This window comes from Metopolophium dirhodum, chromosome 1 (genome assembly GCF_019925205.1).
Source record: "Metopolophium dirhodum isolate CAU chromosome 1, ASM1992520v1, whole genome shotgun sequence".
Taxonomy (NCBI): domain Eukaryota; kingdom Metazoa; phylum Arthropoda; class Insecta; order Hemiptera; family Aphididae; genus Metopolophium; species Metopolophium dirhodum.
In genome coordinates, this window is record NC_083560.1 from 108,033,595 (window position 1) to 108,055,173 (window position 21,579).

At 27.2% G+C, this 21,579-nt stretch overlaps 1 protein-coding gene across 1 annotated transcript; it reads right to left on the reverse strand.

Annotated features, from left to right (window-relative positions):
* Positions 1 to 7,442: 7,442 nt before the first annotated feature.
* LOC132949462 (uncharacterized) lies at positions 7,443 to 8,164 on the reverse strand. Its single transcript, XM_061020372.1, has 2 exons — positions 7,993 to 8,164; positions 7,443 to 7,735 (listed from the first exon to the last, which is right to left on the reverse strand). Exons 1-2 carry the CDS (start codon positions 8,162 to 8,164, stop codon positions 7,443 to 7,445), a joined length of 465 nt encoding a protein of 154 aa, XP_060876355.1.
* Between the last annotated feature and the right edge of the window lie 13,415 nt (positions 8,165 to 21,579).

A 21,579-nucleotide genomic window follows, 5' to 3' on the forward strand; every position in this document is an offset into this window, starting at 1 on the left:
TCCTTTCACTGCTACACTATTATCCACTGCAACAGGTGTAAGCTACGTAAAATACGATGTTAATTGTTTTATTCTTAAATTTTGAGATCTATAATCTATATGATCTAATTATTTATGTTTAAAATAATGCAAACCATGGTTTCCAAAACTTGTACGGTTACCAGAAAATGAAAATTGTATAAATTACAGGGATGTAACATCTGGATCAATGAAAGGGTCAGTAATCAATATTAGTAATAATACTCTATGACTCAATTTGCAATAATTATACTATTGTTTTGCTTTTTATATTAGTATTTATTAATATGTATATTGAATAAAATTCCAACTAAAACAAAATTATGTAAAAACAAAATTATTGTTATAACTAAATAGAGTTGGTCACCTCCAAGCCAACGACTGTCCAGAGATGAGAGTTCTAATAACTTATAAAGTTTCTAATACATGCCTGGAAAATTGAAGTTAAATTTAAAGAAATAGCGGTTCAAAACTTTTGTAAATTAAATAAATAAAATGTATAGGTGCAATAAAAATCTTAATAATAGTGTAAATTAACCAATTATGTACATCAGGGATGGGGCAACTCAATGCTACTAGAAGGCCAATAGTTGTGAATGTGCGAAAATCTAGCGGGCCAGAGAACATAGGAAGTAAAAAAAAACCCCCAATGTTAACTATACCTCTATAAATAATATAATATTATTTACATTTAATAGTTCAATACTAGATAAGAATTTATATCTACAATTTGCGATAAATTTTATATCGATTTTAATAATTTTATAAATATAATAAAATAAAATACAGAAAATTTTATATTTTTATAAACTAAATTCAAATGTACCGCGGGCCGCCAGTTGCCCATTCCTGATGTATATTATTATGCGCTTGTTTACAATTTATTTACAATGGTATCCATAACACATTGTTTGATACAATTGGTATTATAAAGGTCTTGAGGATTAATTTTAAATGTAACACAGACATTTATAAATGCATAATAATATGGTCCCGATTGTGTTAAAGTTGTTTCTAATTTGGGAATATTTATATTAACCTTATTTAAAATCTTGTATTATATGACTGAGCAGATCTGTATTTGAACATTTTGACATTTGGCTCCCCGGGACAACATATTTTGCCCTCCCCCCCCCATGTTATCAGCTTTAAAATGCACCCTTTTTTTGGAGGGGGGTTAAGGTTATTTTTTTTATTATTTAATGTAATTCATGGTATAGCATATCGATATATAATATAATATTGAGGTTCAAGACCCAAATTTGATTTAATTTGATATTTGTTATTAAAAAAAAATTATTTTTTTAGAATAACTTACTATATAATAAACTATGACTAAAATCAGTGTATAATAGATTACTTTTAGAATCGAAACTAAAAGTAGGGAGCAGCAAAGTTAAACTCTATATTAAAGTAGAGATTGCAACTATCTATAAAATGTGACAATGGATGTGGAGCATTAGAGAAACACATGGGATAAGTGTATTTAAATCACTTCTTTTCTCTAGCTTAATGATTAATATTACAAATACCGTTATTATACATCAAATTTACCACAAAATATAAAACTATTGTTGGAAAAAAAGCATTTATACAAACCTTTAACATATAAACTATCAAATATTTTATAACTTTTTGGTGAATCATATTATTAGAATTTACTTATAATGATTTACAATTTACAAATGGGGATAATTAATCAAAAATGTTAACATTATTGTACTTTTTCAAATTAAAATAGTAATTTCTTTAATAAATAGTTTTTTTTTTCGAAAATTGTTTGCAAAACACAATTCAACAAAATATACTGTTAGCGCACTCTTTTAAACCTGGTGTTTCAAAGGGTACTCGGGTCGGGACAATTAAATAACGGATTCGATATATTAACGATTTAACTTTATTAACCTCTTAATACAGTAGGTACGAGTGTTAGTACGGCACTTGTAGGCGAACGGTGACGGCGATCGCAATAATACAAAACTATAGTAATTATCATACAAATAATTAGTATACGTCAAATAATAGGCTAAAACTGAGCCACAGTAAACGGTTCGACTGGACGCGGGACGAAAACGACGTCACCGATCACTTCAAAAATGAGCAAAATACAAAACGGAACAGACATGTCGGTCGTGCCGTCACCGCGGTCGTATACCGGCCAATCAAGTGGGCCCCGGGCCAACAGCCCTTTCAATAAAAACTTAATTACCGTGGTAATAACATTTTTTATTACTGGGTGTCAAAAACACTAAGGTCTTTCCACTCTTTTATTTCAGAAAAAAAATAGACTTGGGCAGCTTTTTTTTATTTTAAAACACTGCGCGACATGGACATTTGCTGTCTCCGTCTTACTAATGTACAACATAACAAATTGTACGTACACAATAACACATTTTAGAGTGATTGACCTCTTACAAAATGTGAAGGTAAGATTATTATTTAGAGCATCGCGGTGCGTGGCTTTAGTTGAAATTTTCATTAAGAAGCAAGCTATAACCATTTTTAAGCTGTACATTATTTGTAAATCTTAAAACTATTATTACTTACTCAAAAATAATAATATCAATGAAATCCTCCGAGATGCCCTAGTTAATATTTTTACCTTTGCATTATATAAGAGGTAAATTCACTCTAGTTTTAGAAATTACGAAGTAAAATGTGTTATTGTGAACGTATAATTTGCCATGTTGTACGTTAGTAAGACAGAGACAACAAAATATGCCCGTGTGGCATCCTCTTAAGGAACTTAAATAAAACTTGTACTACCTCGGGCAAAATTATAATATAGTGATAGTAGTTCTTTGTTTTTCACTGTTAAATATTGTTAAACTATGTGACTATATTAATATATTATATTGGTGTTAAGATGTATTAATTAAAATATTACATGGTTAAAATTATATAATAATTTTTTCTTAAAAAGAAATTTCGTTTTATTTCTAGATGGTGTTGCATATACAAACATGTGTATTGTGTATATTTCATTTTACTTGAGCACCCGGGTAAAATTACATAGTTCATATTATATTTTTATAATACACGTTTATGCCAGTATGTTATATATTACATAGGTATCATAAAAATAAAATTTAAACTGGAAAAAATGTATTGTTTATTATTATTGCATTTTTTCTGTTCTTAATTTTATTTATAATAATAATTTAGAATCTAGATTGGAGATTTGAAAATAAAGTGATAATTTCTTCAAAATCGGTTTTATCTACTTGCTATTTTTAATTCAATTGTGAATGAAAGCAAATCATTTTTCTTGGTTCACAGTTGACCTTAAATATTTTTTGTAATTATTAATATTATTTTCCGACTAATTAATGAAAACAATATACATTTTTGAGATGTAATAATTGCTTTTAACAAAAGGTTTTAATAATAATTAGAATATATAGAATAAATGTATTTATTTTTCGATACATTTAATAATAATATATCAGTATACATTTGACGCCCCCTAAATGGACTAAAAATGTCTTCCCCAGGCAACAGGATTCACTTTCCTCCCCCTCCCCTAAATACGTGTCTGACTATGAGTATATATGGCGAAGTAATAGTATTCTTATGATTCAATATTAGTGTACAAACAAATAATAAGTGATAGGGAAATTAGAATTAATAGTAAATATTTTTAATTTTTTATATAGGTATACCTATTAAAAAAATAGAGTGAAACCATGGCTTGTTGAATAAATCTCTACTTAATTAATGAATTTAATATGGGTTGGATAATTTGATAGTATACGTTTTAAAAGCATAATCCCAGAGGGCTATATGGATTGTATTAAAAATTTGTACACTATAACTTTAAATTTATCGCTCAGAATAATTTTTAGAGTCTTAAAAACATATACGAATTGTCTTAACTCTTAAGTTACCTATGTATTAGTTTATTTGTAGGTATATTCCACTTTTAAACGGTCGTCAAGACACAGGCATAACTATTTGACTGAGTTTGTCTTTTTAATAGAGCAACAACAATGTCTAGTATAAAAGTGTACTCAAGTTATTATGTAGTATTATATTTATTAAACTCTTATGGTTGTTATTTGAAAGTGTAAAAGTGAGCCGCAGTTGACACGAGTAACTCGGCGCCAATTAGTATTTAACTATAAACATTAAACAAGACGAATATTTAAATATTATGTTTTAGTCTCTTTTGAAATCTGTAATTTTCTGAAAAAAAAATACTATATTTTAATTAAACTGATCAAAAAAATAAATTTTCTTTTATTATTTAATATGTTTTATTAAACACGGGTTTCTTGCTTATCAGGGTCTGGTAGTCGTGTATAACGAACTAACGTTTCTGGTGATCGAAACAAATATATTAACATTGCGTATAAATCTTCTTCCATTTCGTATTCTTTGAAGAATCTCACCACATAAATTTCGTAACAAAGCTACAAATATTGCATTTCACCATATAGACCACAATATATTACCAAATTAGCATGATTTATGTTACTTGTAGTATACGGTCTGGGTAAGGTGTTTCGGTGTATCCCAATTTGAATTTAAATGATCGAAATATATCAAACGCCAACTTATATCCAACATAAACTATAATTATTGTGTATAAGCCTGAAATTCTGAAATTAGTTGAATTAGTTTATATTCGAATAATTATAAATGTACGTCAGTTTCACAGTATAATTATTTAATAACAATAATGATAATATAATTAAATTATTACATTAAATATATATACAATGTTTATGTATGTTAAACAGAAAAATTACCCTTTGTCGTCTAAAAATTGTATTGTGCTTGAATATCTATCGCTAAACACATATATATTATATATGGTGTTCATACAACTGTTGTTGGTTATGCTCAAATTTATATCAATATCAGCACACGATGAATAAGGCAATTTTCTCAAATAACTGGTCTTTTCGTCATTTCTCGGACATATTTCTACCAAATCCCACCAGTACGTAAATTTAGATACATCGTCGTAATGAAATGTTAGACCGACGTCCATGTATGGTTTAGCTATAATATTATTTAATTTTTTTTAACTGTACTTATATAATTGTACATCCATTTGTTTTTCAGATTGGATGTGTACAAAGACACTCTTACAACTATTGACACTACTCTATGTTGTATAAGAATAGCGCTCAGCCCTGTATTTAGCAAAGAGTTAACATAAGGAAAGTGATTTTTTGTTTAATTGTATAATTATTGTATAGTTGTATACATGTTTAATATGTACACTCAACTTAAGTACCTATTTCTTCACTTCACCTATAATATCGCTATAATCCATTCCAAAAAAAGAGCACACCGAGGAACAATAGCGTCATACCCCTGGCGATGTCTAATCGTTCAGTTTAATTGGTTGTCATTGGGTCAACGGTGCCACTCGTACCTACACTCAGGGCCATATTTACGCACGGACAAAATAGACATTTGTCCTGGGCCCACCGGTGACTATAACTATGTAATATATTATTTTGTACTATACAAAGTTCAACAACAAATATATCGATAATAGTACCATTATACAATTCTCTATTTGATTTTATACAAAATGTCCGAGAAAATTTTGAAATATACGAAAATGAATCCTATTTAATAGTAGAAAACCCAATTGATTACAAATGCGAAAGAATAAAAAAAAATGTTGAAGAGAGACAACAAAGTTTAAGACAAAATTTCATTACTGATACACATTATGTAATTTGCGATACATTATTGGCAGAAATAGGTACAAAAAAGAAGAGAAGTTTATGTTAATGTGGAAAAAAGATTTGGATTTTTATTTAAAGAAAACCTAACCAGAAATGAAATGATGACTAAAATTAAAGCATTAATATTGTTATATGAAAATGAGCTTTATATTGACGCCGAAAGCTTCGTAGATAAATTTATTCAATTTCAAAGTCTTATTTCATCTACCAACAATAGCACGACAATGACGCTAACCGATCAATTAAAGTTTATAAGAAATATGCAAATAGCACATGCGTTTCCAAATGTAGAAACATGTTTGCATATATTTTTAACAATGCCAATAACTAAAATTGTTCAAGTGAAAGATCATTTTCATTTCTGAAAAGAATAAAAAACAGATTAAGGTCATCAATGAGTCAAGAAAAATTGGAAGCCTTAGGAATACTTTCAATAGAAAGCGATGTCACGGCAAGTATTGATTTTGATGAAGTTATAGATGTATTTTCCAAACAAAAGGCCAGAAAAAAAATTTACAATAATTTATTACAAATACCTAATTGTATTTTATAAATTATAATACTTTAATTTTATTTATTGACAAGTGCTTTAAAGAATAAAGTATAATTTTGATATTCATATTGTATTTGTGTATATTTATTCTTTATTTATATTATAATTTATAGGCCAAATTTTTTATTTTGTCCTGGGCCATATATATGGTAAATCAGGCTCTGCCTACACTAGCTGGTTTATAGTTTCTATGTACAAATACATAGAAAAGGAAAATAACTAGAACTAGTTTCACGTAATTTTATACATCCATTGGAACTTCAAAATATAATATCAAGACAATTTTTTCTTTTGAAAAATTTCATTGTAGTAAATAAATGGGTATGATTTTCACAAAAGTTTAGAATTTCATATATTTGAGGAGATCACATATTTGGCTTGCTGACTGAACATTCAATGCTTGTCCTAGCATTTTTAAATAAATATTTACAATACATGGGTCAATTTTCCGAGGCGTCAATACCAACATTTGTGTACCTACCCTTGTTATAGGTATATACCTACTGATAACCAGCCAAACTGAAAATGATCTTAAGACAGTGCTTAAACTGTGTTTTAATAATTTTGAGATTGAAAATAAAATGTTAAAAGTAAAAAGGAACTTAAAATAATAACGAAAAGCTTCAATCAACGCGATTAATGACGTATTTGACGTCAACTACTGTTTGTAATCTGTTCTGCTTGTTTTTTTCACTTTTGCCGAAATATTCGGTGTCATATTCAGAAAGAGGGGCTATAATATATTTAAATATTTAATATGAGTGTAAATTGTTTTTCAATATGCATTATATATGAACAAAAGGTGAAAATTTGAAAGTTATTTGAAGATTTTAAACTCATAAACCTATATATAACTTATCCTATTCCACCTCCTGAAAATCAATCCTGGTAGTTGTGCCACTACGGTGTATGGTATTCATATGAATGTTGTTCAGTGGTGGTCGATTTATTTTGTTATTGCGAGAGGAGGGGTTGATACATTCATAGTTCATACCTATCTATTTTTCATGTTCAGAGTACCTATACCCAGTATACCCTGTTCCAAAAGAGAAGACACCAGGCGGCCACAGACAAAACCGATGAATCTGGTGTCTTCTCTTTTGGAACAGGGTATAATATATAGTTTGCCAATCACACCGGTTAATTGAAATAAATAAGAGACCTTAATAAATATTTAATATTATAGACTTGCATGGGTTATGTATCATCAATTCCGATTTTACTTCCGTTTCAGTATATTTTAAATGTAGTATTAAAAATTTTGGTATTAGGTTGGGTATGATCACTTGTTTACAAGAACCCGGCATATCATTAGAACTTTTATTTAATGTTTTCAGGCACTCGGTCAATATGGAATGCACGTAATCTTCCATCATGACTGTGTTTTTTCCGCGGCTTATCTTAACACCATCGTGGTGTGTCAGTGCCCATTCTACTGCAATTTTAATACTGAAACCTGTCGCAGTAAATACCAATTTAAACACCTATCATGCGATTTAAATATAAAGGTAATAAAGTTAATTATATTGAAATATGATTAAAAATTATTCCTACTTAATTAAATAAATTAAATACTATTTCAAAATTAATATAGTTTAACTTTTTTCCTATAAAAGAATATTTAAGATTAATATTAATGTACAGTTGAATATAGTTCAATATACATTTATATCTACCTATATTGTATTTTAATATGAAAAAAAACGTAAGTACTTGTAAGAATAATCTTTTTAAACTTGTTGAACTCATAAGAGGTAATGGGCCATGTATTTATGGCCTGTGGCATTACGTTAATTGAGCTTATTTCGTCAAATACGTATTGATTTGAAAATTCTGGAATATCGACATGGTTTATTTTTGATGACTTATCATATATGTCTTTCATTAATTTAACATCCGTTCTATCTAGTCTGAAAATTAATATTTTGGTTCATACATTATATTTGCAAAACTTGTGAATTCCCTGTAAATTGCAGGGCTTGAAACCTGTTTCAAAATCGATTTCAGAAACCGGTATAAACCTTTAAAAAACCGAAACTGAAAAAATTGGATACCGGTATTATAATCTAAAACCGAAATTAAAAAAATTAAAAACTGGTATACAAAATCTAAACCGAAACCGAATATTATTCAATTAGTTTCAAGCCCTGGTAAATCGACTTACATTGGTTAAATTAAGTGTTAATTGCGCATTTCACTTTTTATAAATATTTTAAATAAAATTATTGTATGGATTATTTAAAGTAGGTAGTTTATTTTATAGATAAATTCAGAATTACCAATAATACATTTTAAAATTTAACCTTTAACTAAAGTGGGTGCTACATTATTTTGTATAATTTATTAGTACCTAATCTATTAGGTATATTAAAGGGAATGTCTAACTTAAAATACCTATGTATGTCATCTGATTTGGTGGAGAACACAGTTGAATCTTCTCCAAATGTTACAGTTAATTCAATTGACGACGGTGTGTCTGGTTCACTTTTAAACATTGAAAACCATACTAATGGAAATATTATTATTGTCAATATGGCTATTATAATCCCTCCACCAACAAATAGCTTAAATATCCAGGATACATTTTCACCTCGTTTACTATCTACTAATTGACGAAAATTATAAATGCTCTATAAACATAAATAAAGTACCAACGCTTTCATTTAAATTCAAAACAATTTAAAGATAAATTACAATTTAAGTGAGACCAGTTTCTTAATTAATTTAATGAGTCATTTATAATAATTTTTCTTCTACCTTAATACAACACACATGGGTAAAAAGTTCATCCATTTTGAACCATTCCATAATTGTCAACGACGAATCCGTCCATATCCAATCCAATACTGTACGGATTTCGTGTAGAAATGGACAATAGTAATATCTTATAAAATATTGAATCGTTTGTAATTTATTTCAATCTCAATAATTTCAAATTAACTTACAGTTTGTAAGCCATCAAATTGAATATTGTATATCGTGACCAAAGAAATGAACTTGCGTGACGATATAAATAACCATTTCTTATTTGATAGGCTGAAACTAAAATATACACAAATCTGATGTACAGAAATAATTTGTCTATTGTATTTCCAATGTCTCTATAAGTATAAAAAAAAAAAAAAACTGTTACAATTTAATAAACAATAATCAGTACTTAATATCGGATACTTGCTTATGAATTATAAAATATATACAAAAAAGTATATAGAATATGTGAAAAATTAGTTTCCCTCGAACAAAACGCTTGGAGTAAAACCATCGATCTATGATTATGATTATTGGGGCTATTAAGTTTGAAAAACTCAAAATTCCAGATATTCGATTAAAAGCAAATTCTGCGACTGTCTACAAGATTACAAAACTGTATGAATTATAGAATTGATTAACTACATAGTCTTTCGTTAGTAATTATTTTCTAAACTTCTAATAATTATTAATAATTTCTGCAGTTTTTAAATAATTTACTTACACTTGTTTGAATAAGTGAGAGAGGTATTTGTATGGCTAGTAATAAGAGCATAGTTGGATACACATCAACAGATCCTTCGGTGTGATCCTTCCGAAGGGCTTGAAAAAATTCATTTATAGGTCTTAAATGAGTTTTGATACTTGCAACGATAATTCAACATTAGACATTTTATATTTAAATTTGAATTAAAACATTCTAATTCTAAACATGGCTTATATAACTTATATTTACTTAAAAATTAACATCCTTAATGATGATACATTTGTATTTTTATACTGTAACATTTTTTTGTTTACAATCCATCCTTTATGCTGGCTATTACACGTCCAAAGACCTAATCTTACCAATGTCCGTCTGCAAGTTTACATTGTCAATACATAATACTGTGAATATTAATGAAACCACACAAACTTACCTGTGTAGAAACAATAGCAACAAAACAATTAGGTCTGTTAGTATTTTATCTGGGTAGTTTCCAATTCCTATGTTCACGGTTGGATACAAATAAAACCCTGCTAAACTTGTTTTCTGTAGAGCTACTTCCTCTTGTATCCATGGAATTTCTTGAAAAGAACAAATGTATTTTACTAAGCCTGTAATCTAGTCAAATAAAATATTTAGGTAGCAAATATTTATGGTTTATGATGCGTTTGTTTCATTTACCTGCATATATGTGATTAAAACAATCCAAAATGTTTTCGTTGGTCTGGGTACCGATAATTGTCCCCACAACAATATCATTGCAGTAGGTATCATTGAAATTGTATCGTTTGACTTTTGAACTGCGTTGTAAAATATAGAGAAGTAACATAACACGTGTGTAGACGATTGTATTACATTCCAAATTGCCAAAAAAAATTGTATTGACCAATGCTTATGTTTGTTAATGTCTTCATGATAGTGCATGCTACAAAGTGAACACATGGTGACAAATACAAAACGAAACCAACATAAATACTATATATTTATTAAATTAATATAAATACTCATAGTCTGCAATGGATATAATATTTTTTATTGGAGTCCATAACATTGAAGATCCTTTGTGTTGACCCAATTTAAATAGTTCTGAATCTTTCTATATTAAAATATCAATAGAAGAACAATTTTACTGATTTGTAAAAAAATTACATTTAATTTTTTCCTAAGGAAATTTTAACTGTTCATAAATAAATGCCATTACAGATTTTATTTCATGAATGTAACTTTTATGCTTAAAATAGGTGAACATGGAGCAAACCAAGGATGCTAAGGTGTGAATTATGTTTAAGTTCTTTATTTTTCATGATATACTTCTATTAATATAAATATAAATACGTAATAATATGAAAATTAATATTATCATGACTTATGACTAGTGTTTGAAGTATGAAATATTTCACTATATGGTGAAATATTTCATAAAAACATGAAACATTGAATTTTTTCAACACAAATAAAAACACAATTTATTTATTTTGCTATACAATAACACATTGTTCAGTGTTCTAAATCCTAATGTAAGAATTCAGTAGGTATACAATAGACATGTATACTATTGTATACCTACTTGTATCATTTCAACATTAAAATATTTAAACATTTTGAATACCATTTTAAATGTTTAATACCAAAGGTTAGGTATACATTTAGGTACCAAACAATTATGAAGGTGATTTATGACAATTATATGTAAACATATAACTTATTTAAAAATAAAACAAAATTTATTAAAATACTGAAATATTTCACACATTTGCAATATTTCTTGAAATATTTAATTTTTTTAAATTTATGAAATTTTCAAACACTACTCATGACTGACATGAGTCAATTGCAATAACATTAATTTTAGTTTCTAAGAAATAAAAGGTCATTTCACCCCATTTATGGGTCAAAAAGTAGTTATTTAAAAAATATTTAATTCACATATTAATGCAATTAAATTAATAAATTAATAAAGTAGGTAGTATGTAATTAATACATTTTGTTCAACGTAATGTACATTTTATTATTATACAATTAACGATGTGAAACCGGATGGAAGCCATGCAAATGCAATACTTATCTAGCCAAACAGTTGAAACAGAAATAATTAGTTGGTAATAATAGATGACTGCATAATATAATAATAATATGTACTAATTAATTAAATCTACCATTAATAATTTTTTTTCTGCATTTAAAGTTCCCATTATTTGCCTGTGTTCTTCAGAATAACTATTCATTTTTTCTGTTAAATTGAACACAAAATAAACAAACTGTCGATATAGCCATGGGCCATTTATTGAATCTCCATGGTACTTAGAAAAGAAATGACGGTCATATTTTTCAACTAGATTTACATCATCATAAATTTTCTCAAACATAAATTCACCATCTAAACAAGCTGAGTAATATGCATTATAAAAAATATTAATATTTCTGCTAATTTTTATATAAGAAGATTAAAAAATACCTCTGGAATGTTTCAATTGTGTTTCACTTAATCGCTTTTTAGACTCTCTAATATTATTAAGTTTTACTTTGATTTTTTCTAATGAATCTAAATCTATTTTACGATTTATGTCTTTTTTAGACTGCTCCCATGCATTGACCATGTGACACATTTTGCTAGCCAGTACGGCTACTACTTTAGTGTCATCAATTAGTTTAAGAAAGTGTCCACTTTCGAAAAACCGTCTTTGAAACAATACCAACATAAATATAAACACATCCAAAAATAAACCAATATCATTTTTGAATATTCCACATGTTTCTAATAAAATTTTGAAAAAAAAAACAATAAATAAATACAATATTTTTAAACAAATCAAATTTTTACGTTTTTCTGAAGTCTGTACTGGACAAAAGATTGAAAAAATACGCATAAAAATGCACGAATGCCATTCAAAATAGTTTAAAATCAAACATCCTAATAAATGTAATAGTACTTTCATAAACATCACTGTAATTGTATATTTCAATAATCCATTCCAACTGAAAATGAATAAAAAAAATAAAATATACGTTACAAGTGTATAACACTTAAATTTATTACTTGAACATTTTACATTATAATTGTTTTATAAAACAGTAGAGTAATATTTATGTGCATAATTGTATAAATATCTAGTTAGTAGTTACATATTTTTGGTTATACATTTTTTTTAATGTTTGAAATGGTATTCTACGGTTTGTTTATTATTCTTTGTGAATTATAATGCTAACTTACAATCATTATATTTTAAAATAAATTTTAAACTTTAATAGTTTTACTCACAGTTGAAGTATCATATTCAATGGCATTAGAAAATAGTATGTACCTTTCCAAAAGAATAAAGTACCTGCACATAAATAGCCAAGAGAAAATATGTTAACATTACTTGTACCGGTCCAAAATATAAAAAATAAAATTAACCACACAGAATTATTGAAAATAATTTTTTTCAAAACGTCTAAATAAGACCTGAAATTAGACATTTTATGTAATATAATATATTTTTAAAGGTTTCGATCCAAACAAACTTGTTTTGTGATAAATAATCCGGAAAATGTTCAAAACTTGTATTATTATTCTCTTGAAAATAGTTTCCGTGTGATAATTGTGAACTCTCTTTTTTAAAAACTGTGAATAGATGTGATGCAAATACTAACAATATAAAATCAAATGCTGTGAAATAATTTAAAAAGTAAATTATCAATATATTTAAGTTTTCTGTAAACATCTTACACGTTAATGGCCGTATCAAAGCGTTGTAGCTTACATCATATAATATTATTGTTGAATTATTTATAATATTGATTGTTTTCCATGAAATTCCTGTAAAAAAATTTATATTTAAAAACAATAAAAGGAATATCATAAAATATTTGGAAGAGTGCATAAAATTACAAAGATTACCAGCATTGAGATTAAATGTTGTTTCAATATGTAACACATACTTAATTATTATTACTAAGTACACAAATATTACAAAATATGACCAATAAAATGAAACTGTTTGTCTGCTTTTAACAGCAAATCTCAAAAGCCATAAAGCACATAATAATGCATACACATCCAAAGACAAATAAATCACAGTCGCAATAGCAGTAAAAGTTATCTAATTTAACAATTTTTAATAAGTTCATTAGTTAATTTATCAAACATTGTCGTATAGTTTGTTAGATGTTTATACAGTTTCCTACCTCCAAGCCAAAAAAAGAGAAACCATTATTTGCCAAGTACATGACAAGTTCTGGAATTCCTTTATTTGTGTCAGTATATGTAATATTTGGAAATATTAATAATGACGACGGTTTTTGAGGGTAGTATTTGAATTTCAAATAAACCAAGATGATATTTTGTAAAACCATAACCGACAAAATTACTGTAAGTATAAAACTATGTAGGTGAATTTATTTTAAATAAATATAGTTTTTTATGACTTACAGAGCTCGCATGCTAAGAAATTAATTAATACTTCATTTGTATCAATTTTTTTCATACCAAATAATTCCGCAATATTTAGTTGATGAGATGTAAAATTTTCTTGTAACTTAATATATTGTTCATCAATTATAGGTAACTACAATGAAAATAATTTATTGTCTAAAAATATTAACATACATTTTATATTTATGATCTTTTTGTATAAGTATAATAATATATACTATAATTAGTAATTATATTGTCTTACTCGAAATTGGGATATAAACTTTTCATGGCTAAAATATGATAATTGGTACACAAGTATAACTATTATATAAATAGCAATGTGTAAGAATAATATATTTGTTATAATTTTATTGTAATCCAATAATATCCATAATAGCATTGAGATGAGTAGTATAAAGTTCAAGAAACAAGGCTAAAATAAGTATAAAATATTGTTAACATAAATATTGTAATGCCTATTGTATTTTTTGTTATCCATTATTATAACATTTTATACAATTGCATTAGCTAGGTAATTAATAAAAGCCAAAAATAATCTATGAATTGGACTTACTTTACTCATGATCAATATCATCACTAACATGATTAATAATTTATTAATATGTACATGAAAAACTAATATTAAAATATTTAATATTTTTGAAAAATACATTTTCTTTGCTAATTGAGCTTCAATGTTGTGTGTCTCTTCACTAGTTTTTGAAATATTAATTGGTATCTTGATATTCAAAGAGCTAATTAAATGTTTGTGAAAATATTGGAATTGAACTAGAATAGTAATTGAAATTGTAGCTGGTACAATTGTTTTAAAAGAGTCTGTCTTATCCAATCCAATATCACTTTGTCTTTAATAATTTATTTTAATTAATTAAAATATGTATGGTATTAAAATAAAATATTTACAAGTCATTTGATATATGTAAATGCGTGATTAAAATGTCTGCAAATCCATGTAATTGAAACACATATGTTACGGTTATCACAATTAAACAATACAACATTACTACTGTCCAATATAGATACAAGGTTTTACTCCATACTTGAAAAGACACCTATAATATTTTTTATATTTAAAAAATAAAAATAATTTTTTTAGTGACTATCAACTTTAACCTATTATTTATACACATTTTCAAGTAAATAAAACATTATAATAACCATAATATAATGATACAAATATAATATTGTTAGTGTTCTTTAAGGAGAATGGATGAAAATTGATAGTCAAGTATCTACACAAAACTATACTCTATTCCAAATAAGATCAGGCTTTGGCGGCGACCAGTTTTTGTTCCCAAACGGTCACACGCCGTCCTCACTATGGTGGCGCATCAGGCGCTGCCACGGGAACAAAGCTACACCTATGCGCATTTATGTGCACAACTCAGCCGCCAAAGCCTGATCTTATTTAGAATAGAGTATAGTGGGTATTTAAATCTTACATTAATAATTGTAGTTACTTGAAAAAGAATTAAAAATAAAAGTGTTAAGGTTATGTAACCAATTTGGATCAAGTTGATCTTATGATAACCAAAAAACCCATATGTAATCATAATGAAAATCATTGATGTAGTCCATATGTAAGATATGTAATATTTTGAATTTGTTGACCACAGTTTCAAATTAACCTCGTTTGATTTGTGTTGATTAATTTGGTCTAATGTTATCCAAAATGTTACAGTAAACAATGTCTGTAGAAAATGAATAATTTATTTTGTATTCAATTTATAATATTTTTATTAATACTTGCCTTGATGAAAATATCCAAAGACAATTGTTTATAAAAAATCCGTTCTTTAAAATATGAACCAAACACTTGTTTAAGCAGATCGTTACCCATAACGATGTATGTATATTCACAAAGAAGTGTGCTAATAGCAAGTAACAGAATAATTATGAGATTTCCACGAGAATTTAAATTCATCCAAAAAACTATTGTCCATAATAGCATTATAAATGTTAGCCATCCAGGATAACAAATACACCAAACCTATAATAATATATTGTAGTACATATAAGACATTATGTTACTAAATACTAATAGTTTCACTATACAAAAGCTTGTCTAGAAATAAACTTACTAGAATACCAATCTTAAATCCTATTGTCTTTATGCCTACCAAAATATACTTTAATATAAATTTATTTGTCATTAATATTTTTGATTGTGTTGAATTTTTGATAGATGCATTTTTAGAAATCTAATTCATTCAAAAATATACTCAAGTTATAAGTTACATACATTTGATAAGATAAAAAATGATTTTTTTTCAATGAAAATATACAAATAAAACATAAATCATTTATACAAACCATATTAGAGTATGTCCATAACATATGGTGTTGAATAATTAATACAATTGGTAATAAATAATTATTCAACTCGAGTTCAGGCAATACCTCGGGTGTATAACATTTTGAATTATGAAAAGCAAAAAACCCAAACTGTCTGAAAAGTTAATATTTTTTAATTAACAATTAATGATTAACACAATATTTGAATAAATTTAATTTTACCCACTTTAAACTCATATTAATTTTGATATTTTGAATCCATTCTATTTGATAAGTAAATAGCATAAATATATGGAGACTTGTGTATAAAAATATTGTTCGAAATAAACGAGCAATAGTTTTATTTGACAGTTTAAATAAAACAATGATTGTTGTAAGTATTGCAAACATTATGTAATAAACACAACATGCTAATGAAGGGACCATAATTCCGCTTAAACACATTGCAGCCAAGCATGAATACTTTGTAACAAACATTGAGTAATAGTTTTTCTTGTCAACAGGTATACTTATTAAAACCTGATTGGTACTTGTGTCAACACTATCACTTTTGGGGAAATAATATAAAATTATTGCAAATATAATTAACAATACAGCATCCAGTGTCACATCGGATATCATATTAACCATTCCTAACGTCTCTAACAATTGCCCAATATAATCACCTTAATTGATGAAATGAAATATGAATCTTTTTTTCATGCTATTATAGTATATGGAAATACAATTACTTACATGACTGATTTATATTTTGATATTGAGGCATTACATAGACCATAACTATGTAAATCATTTTCAATATTAATATAACCAAAGTTATATAGACCATTAATTTAACAAATTGTTTGAGTCTATAACTCTGAAATACATCTAAAAATACAATGTTAAGTGTTAAAAGTTATTGACAGTAAAATCAAAAACCTGTTGACTTGTCATTCAGAAATATTTAGTACCTACATGTTAAATTATTTTTATAGAAACTAGAAACAATTACTGTTATATTAAAATATGAGTAATTAGGTAATAATTAGTGTTAAAACATAATTATTTCTACGAAAACTAAGGAAGCTAGTAGGAACATTTACAAAGTATTAATACATTCAATGTATATTACCTCATTTAACTACAATAATATTATGGATATATAATATATACAAATCATAGTTTTACCAGCAATATATTAGTGTGCTTTTGTGTATAAATGCAGTTTAGTGCTTTTGATGTGCTTAGACATTATTGTAGTCTTAAGTATTATATATTTTTTCTGTACATACCATTTAGATTGTGATGTTTTGATGTTTGGAATAGTGGAAAACAAATAAGAAATATTAAATGGATCATTGAAAAAACATTTTGTCTGAGACATACACCTGTTAATAGACACATCATAAGGAGTGGATTATTTAAATCAAACTCATACATTGTTATAATACCTATACTATGATATTATGTGATGCAATTTATGACAGTAAAATGTTAATGATTATAATTATTTTGTTAACCTTTATATAAATAAAAAATATTCAACTAATGACAATTAATGTACCTACTTATACTTTGTAATAAATGTCAAAAATATTGTAATGAATGGTGGGAAATTATCAAAGGATGGATTAAAAATGTATTGCACAATACGATAGGTAAAATTTAATCTTTTATATATATACAAATTACAAAGTACCTAATGAATTTTGTAAATTTTGTTGCACTTATGTGCATATAATACATAAAAAAATGCATACACAATATTACTTACTTATACATAAACATATTGTAATAATTAAATTGATTAAAAAGAATGACGCGATATGATTCTGCATACCTAATATGCAATTGTCTTATTAAATTAAATCTATAATTCATACTGTTTGGTGGATTTTAGATAGGTATTGTTTGTTTTAAATTGACAGAATAAACATTTAGAATAACTCCATGGTAACTCATTTGACTTAAGATGTTTAATTTAATGCATTTGACGGAATTAAAAATATTAAAAAGCGAATCTTAGTATAATATTTTTGATGACAATTGTATTATCATTATTAGATTATAAGGGACTAGCTGAATTTTGATTGATTAACTCCTTTTGGGTATAACTTGCTGTGCATATGGAAATAAAATCATATTATATTTTAATTTTTAGCCTTCCGTCCATCCCACGGGAGATGGTAATGTGAACAGTAGGAATATTATCAGGTAGGCAATTTACCTGCGATAGATTGCGGAGTGCGGAGACAGCGAGGTGGGTGATAAAATTTAACCTATATTACTATATTGGTATATCTTTGTAGTTCAAATAAATGTTTATACAGTGTACCTAAAATAGTATTGAAGTCATAATAAGTTGATCATCCAGAATTTTTAGGAATATTTAATATTTATATATTAATTTATGTTTGGGGTTATTTTATTTTAATTTATTTCATTTTATTTTTACGGACAAATCGGCGTAATTGTACCTAGCTTTGTGACATAATTCGTACATATAACCTGCAACCAAAAGCAACCGAAAAAAAAGTTTCAATTTCCACCGTGAATCTTAAGATCCCCGCTGTTTGACCACCTCTTTAAAATATAAATATCAGAAAATCCTATTGAAAGATTGATAGCTGAACTGGATAAAAGTATATATGTAAATGTAATATGTCTAAAAGTTCGTATGCGTTTTGACAGTTATAGTCATATTATATCGACATATCGTGTGTGAAGTGTTATTGTTTGAGAATTGTATTAGTTTCGTTCAGTGGAGCAACCAGATTTTTTTCAAGGAAAAGTGTATACTTGTTGGAACGTTATGAAACTTTTTTCATAGTATTTGGGCCGTATTTGGAAAATTTGCTACTCGGGGCAACATATTTCCACCACCCATTACCCTCCCACCCCCCCCATACCTTATTAAGTATTGCATTTATTATTAATAATTATAATCTAAATTGGTACATAAATAAATATTATATAACTTTCTTCTTGACTGAAGGTTTGAGAATAAAACTATAATTTACGAATTTCATTAATTGAATAGGTACTGCGTTATATTATGAAAAAAGGAACATTTTCTTACCAAATTATAAAATAAAGACTCGAGTTTTAGTAAATTATCTAGGATAAAAAAATAACATTACATTAAAACTTTCTCAACCGGATAATATCACTTTATTGGATCTATTTTCGCCATGCAGTAACTTACGTCTTCTTTTTCGTTTCTCATTATCTTTGTAGTCACTTAATCCAGACCAGTCTTTGAGGGGGAGGGGGTCTGGACCTGGGACCCCCCCCCTGGTTGCACAACTGGTTACGTTACATAAAATTTAAAATTCCAAAAATACAAAGTGCTTTTCCAAACCTTTGAAGAGTTTTCTAGTACCTATTAATTTAAAAACTGATAAAAAAACTATATTTTTTCATATTTGTGACCGAGCAGTTTCATAAAATAAGCGCTTTTAATTAACTCAACATATAAGTACAGCAAAACACCTCATTAATTCAATAAGAAAAGAAAAAATGAAACAAATTTTATAAAAGACTTACTCGGAGATAAGAACTCAGAATTTTCCCTCGATTTATGCCGAGCATTTTTGGCTTTCGTTATCCCCTAATAGAAATAGCATAATACAACTTTAAACACATTTTTGGAAAACTTACAGTTAGACATGATCAGTCTACAAATCGTAAAAAATATGTATCAGTTCTTTGCAATGGAGTTATTGCCGAATTCGTAAAAAAATTTAAGAGCGTCGAGGCATCATGTATGTTTAAATTTTTGAAACTGCAGAAGTACAGAAATCGACGGAAGGTACGTGGCTAATGCTTAAGTTGGTCTTGTATCCGAAGAAACATAAGTCATACTTTTTAATATGTGGGAAACTTTCAAAGTTCAACCATTAAACTGTGGGGAAATTATTTAACGATGCTTTAAATATACCTTGGCTTAACAGATTTAATAAAATATAAAGTTTTAGATTCTGAGCGAAGTGATGAATGTATTGATTTTACAATGATGTGTGTTTTTTTTATTTTTTTTTTGTGTCTGTCATCACCTTTTAGGACGGTAAAAATGCTTGGATTTTATTCAACAGTAAATTTTCTGATAGAAAAGTGAATCTAGTTGGTACTTTGGAGGGGCCAAAAGTAAAAATTTCTCAGTAGTTTTCAAACGCGACGTGAAAAACAAAAGAACATTTAAGGGAAAACGGGAATTTTCACGCAAAATCTGTTTTCGAGAAAATCGATTTTGGTTTTTTAATATAAGGCTTCTAGATTATTATTTCAAAGGCAGATGAAAAAAATTAAAAATCCCGTATAGTGACTAAGGATTTTTAATATTTTTCAAATGTAACTGTAACAATATAGTAGGAGCCTTGTATTACATTTTCAAGCTTTTTTACCCAACAAATAAAATTGTATTGATATTTATAGAAAAAAAAAACTTAAAAAAATGGAAACTGAAAATGTTCGTAAACAGCTCAAAATATTTGGAAAATGTTATGGTGTATGGAAAATGCTAATATAAACATTCAGTCAAAATGTCATGTACCTACGATACTGTATAAATAAACCGCCGCGACAGAAATACTGAATTTATATTTTGTAAACATTAAATGAACGCAGAATGGAACGAAAAAAATCGTTCATGTTCCTCTAAAAAGTGAACGAAATTCCAGTACGTTCCTAAACATGAAAAAGGAACTACGTTGCCAATAAGTTCCTAATAATGGAACGAAATTAAAGGAATGGATTCCTTTGAACACGTTCCTTCCAAGCACTGAGTTAGAACTTACTTTTGTTACATAATTTCGTTCTGTTTGCCTTGTATGCGGTAAAAAAAAATGATCTAATACATTTTTTTAACGATTATTATTATAAGACAATTGGTAATTTAATAAAAATCCTTTTATTAAGAATATCTAAATAGTAATATATTACATAATTTCCTAAATATAAAATAATTGACGGACTATAGAATCTGCGAATTCTTATCAATGTCGCTATTTTCTATAAAATCTAACTGATTGTGATGAGGCATCTGTGAATAACTCTTTTGCGGCTGTCGATACAATAAATACAATATCATTCTTATAATCGGCAGTCCCCTCAAGTCAACCCACTGAGATAGATAAGAATATACTGGAGCGCG

Bases quoted from the DNA above. Each gene is read 5' to 3' on its own strand.
- LOC132949462 (XM_061020372.1), bottom strand. From the start codon at position 8,164: ATGAAAGACATATATGATAAGTCATCAAAAATAAACCATGTCGATATT. The intron at 7,736-7,992 runs GTACTTACGTTT...TTACTGCGACAG, and splicing joins TAAAAAGATTATTCTTACAA to GTTTCAGTATTAAAATTGCA.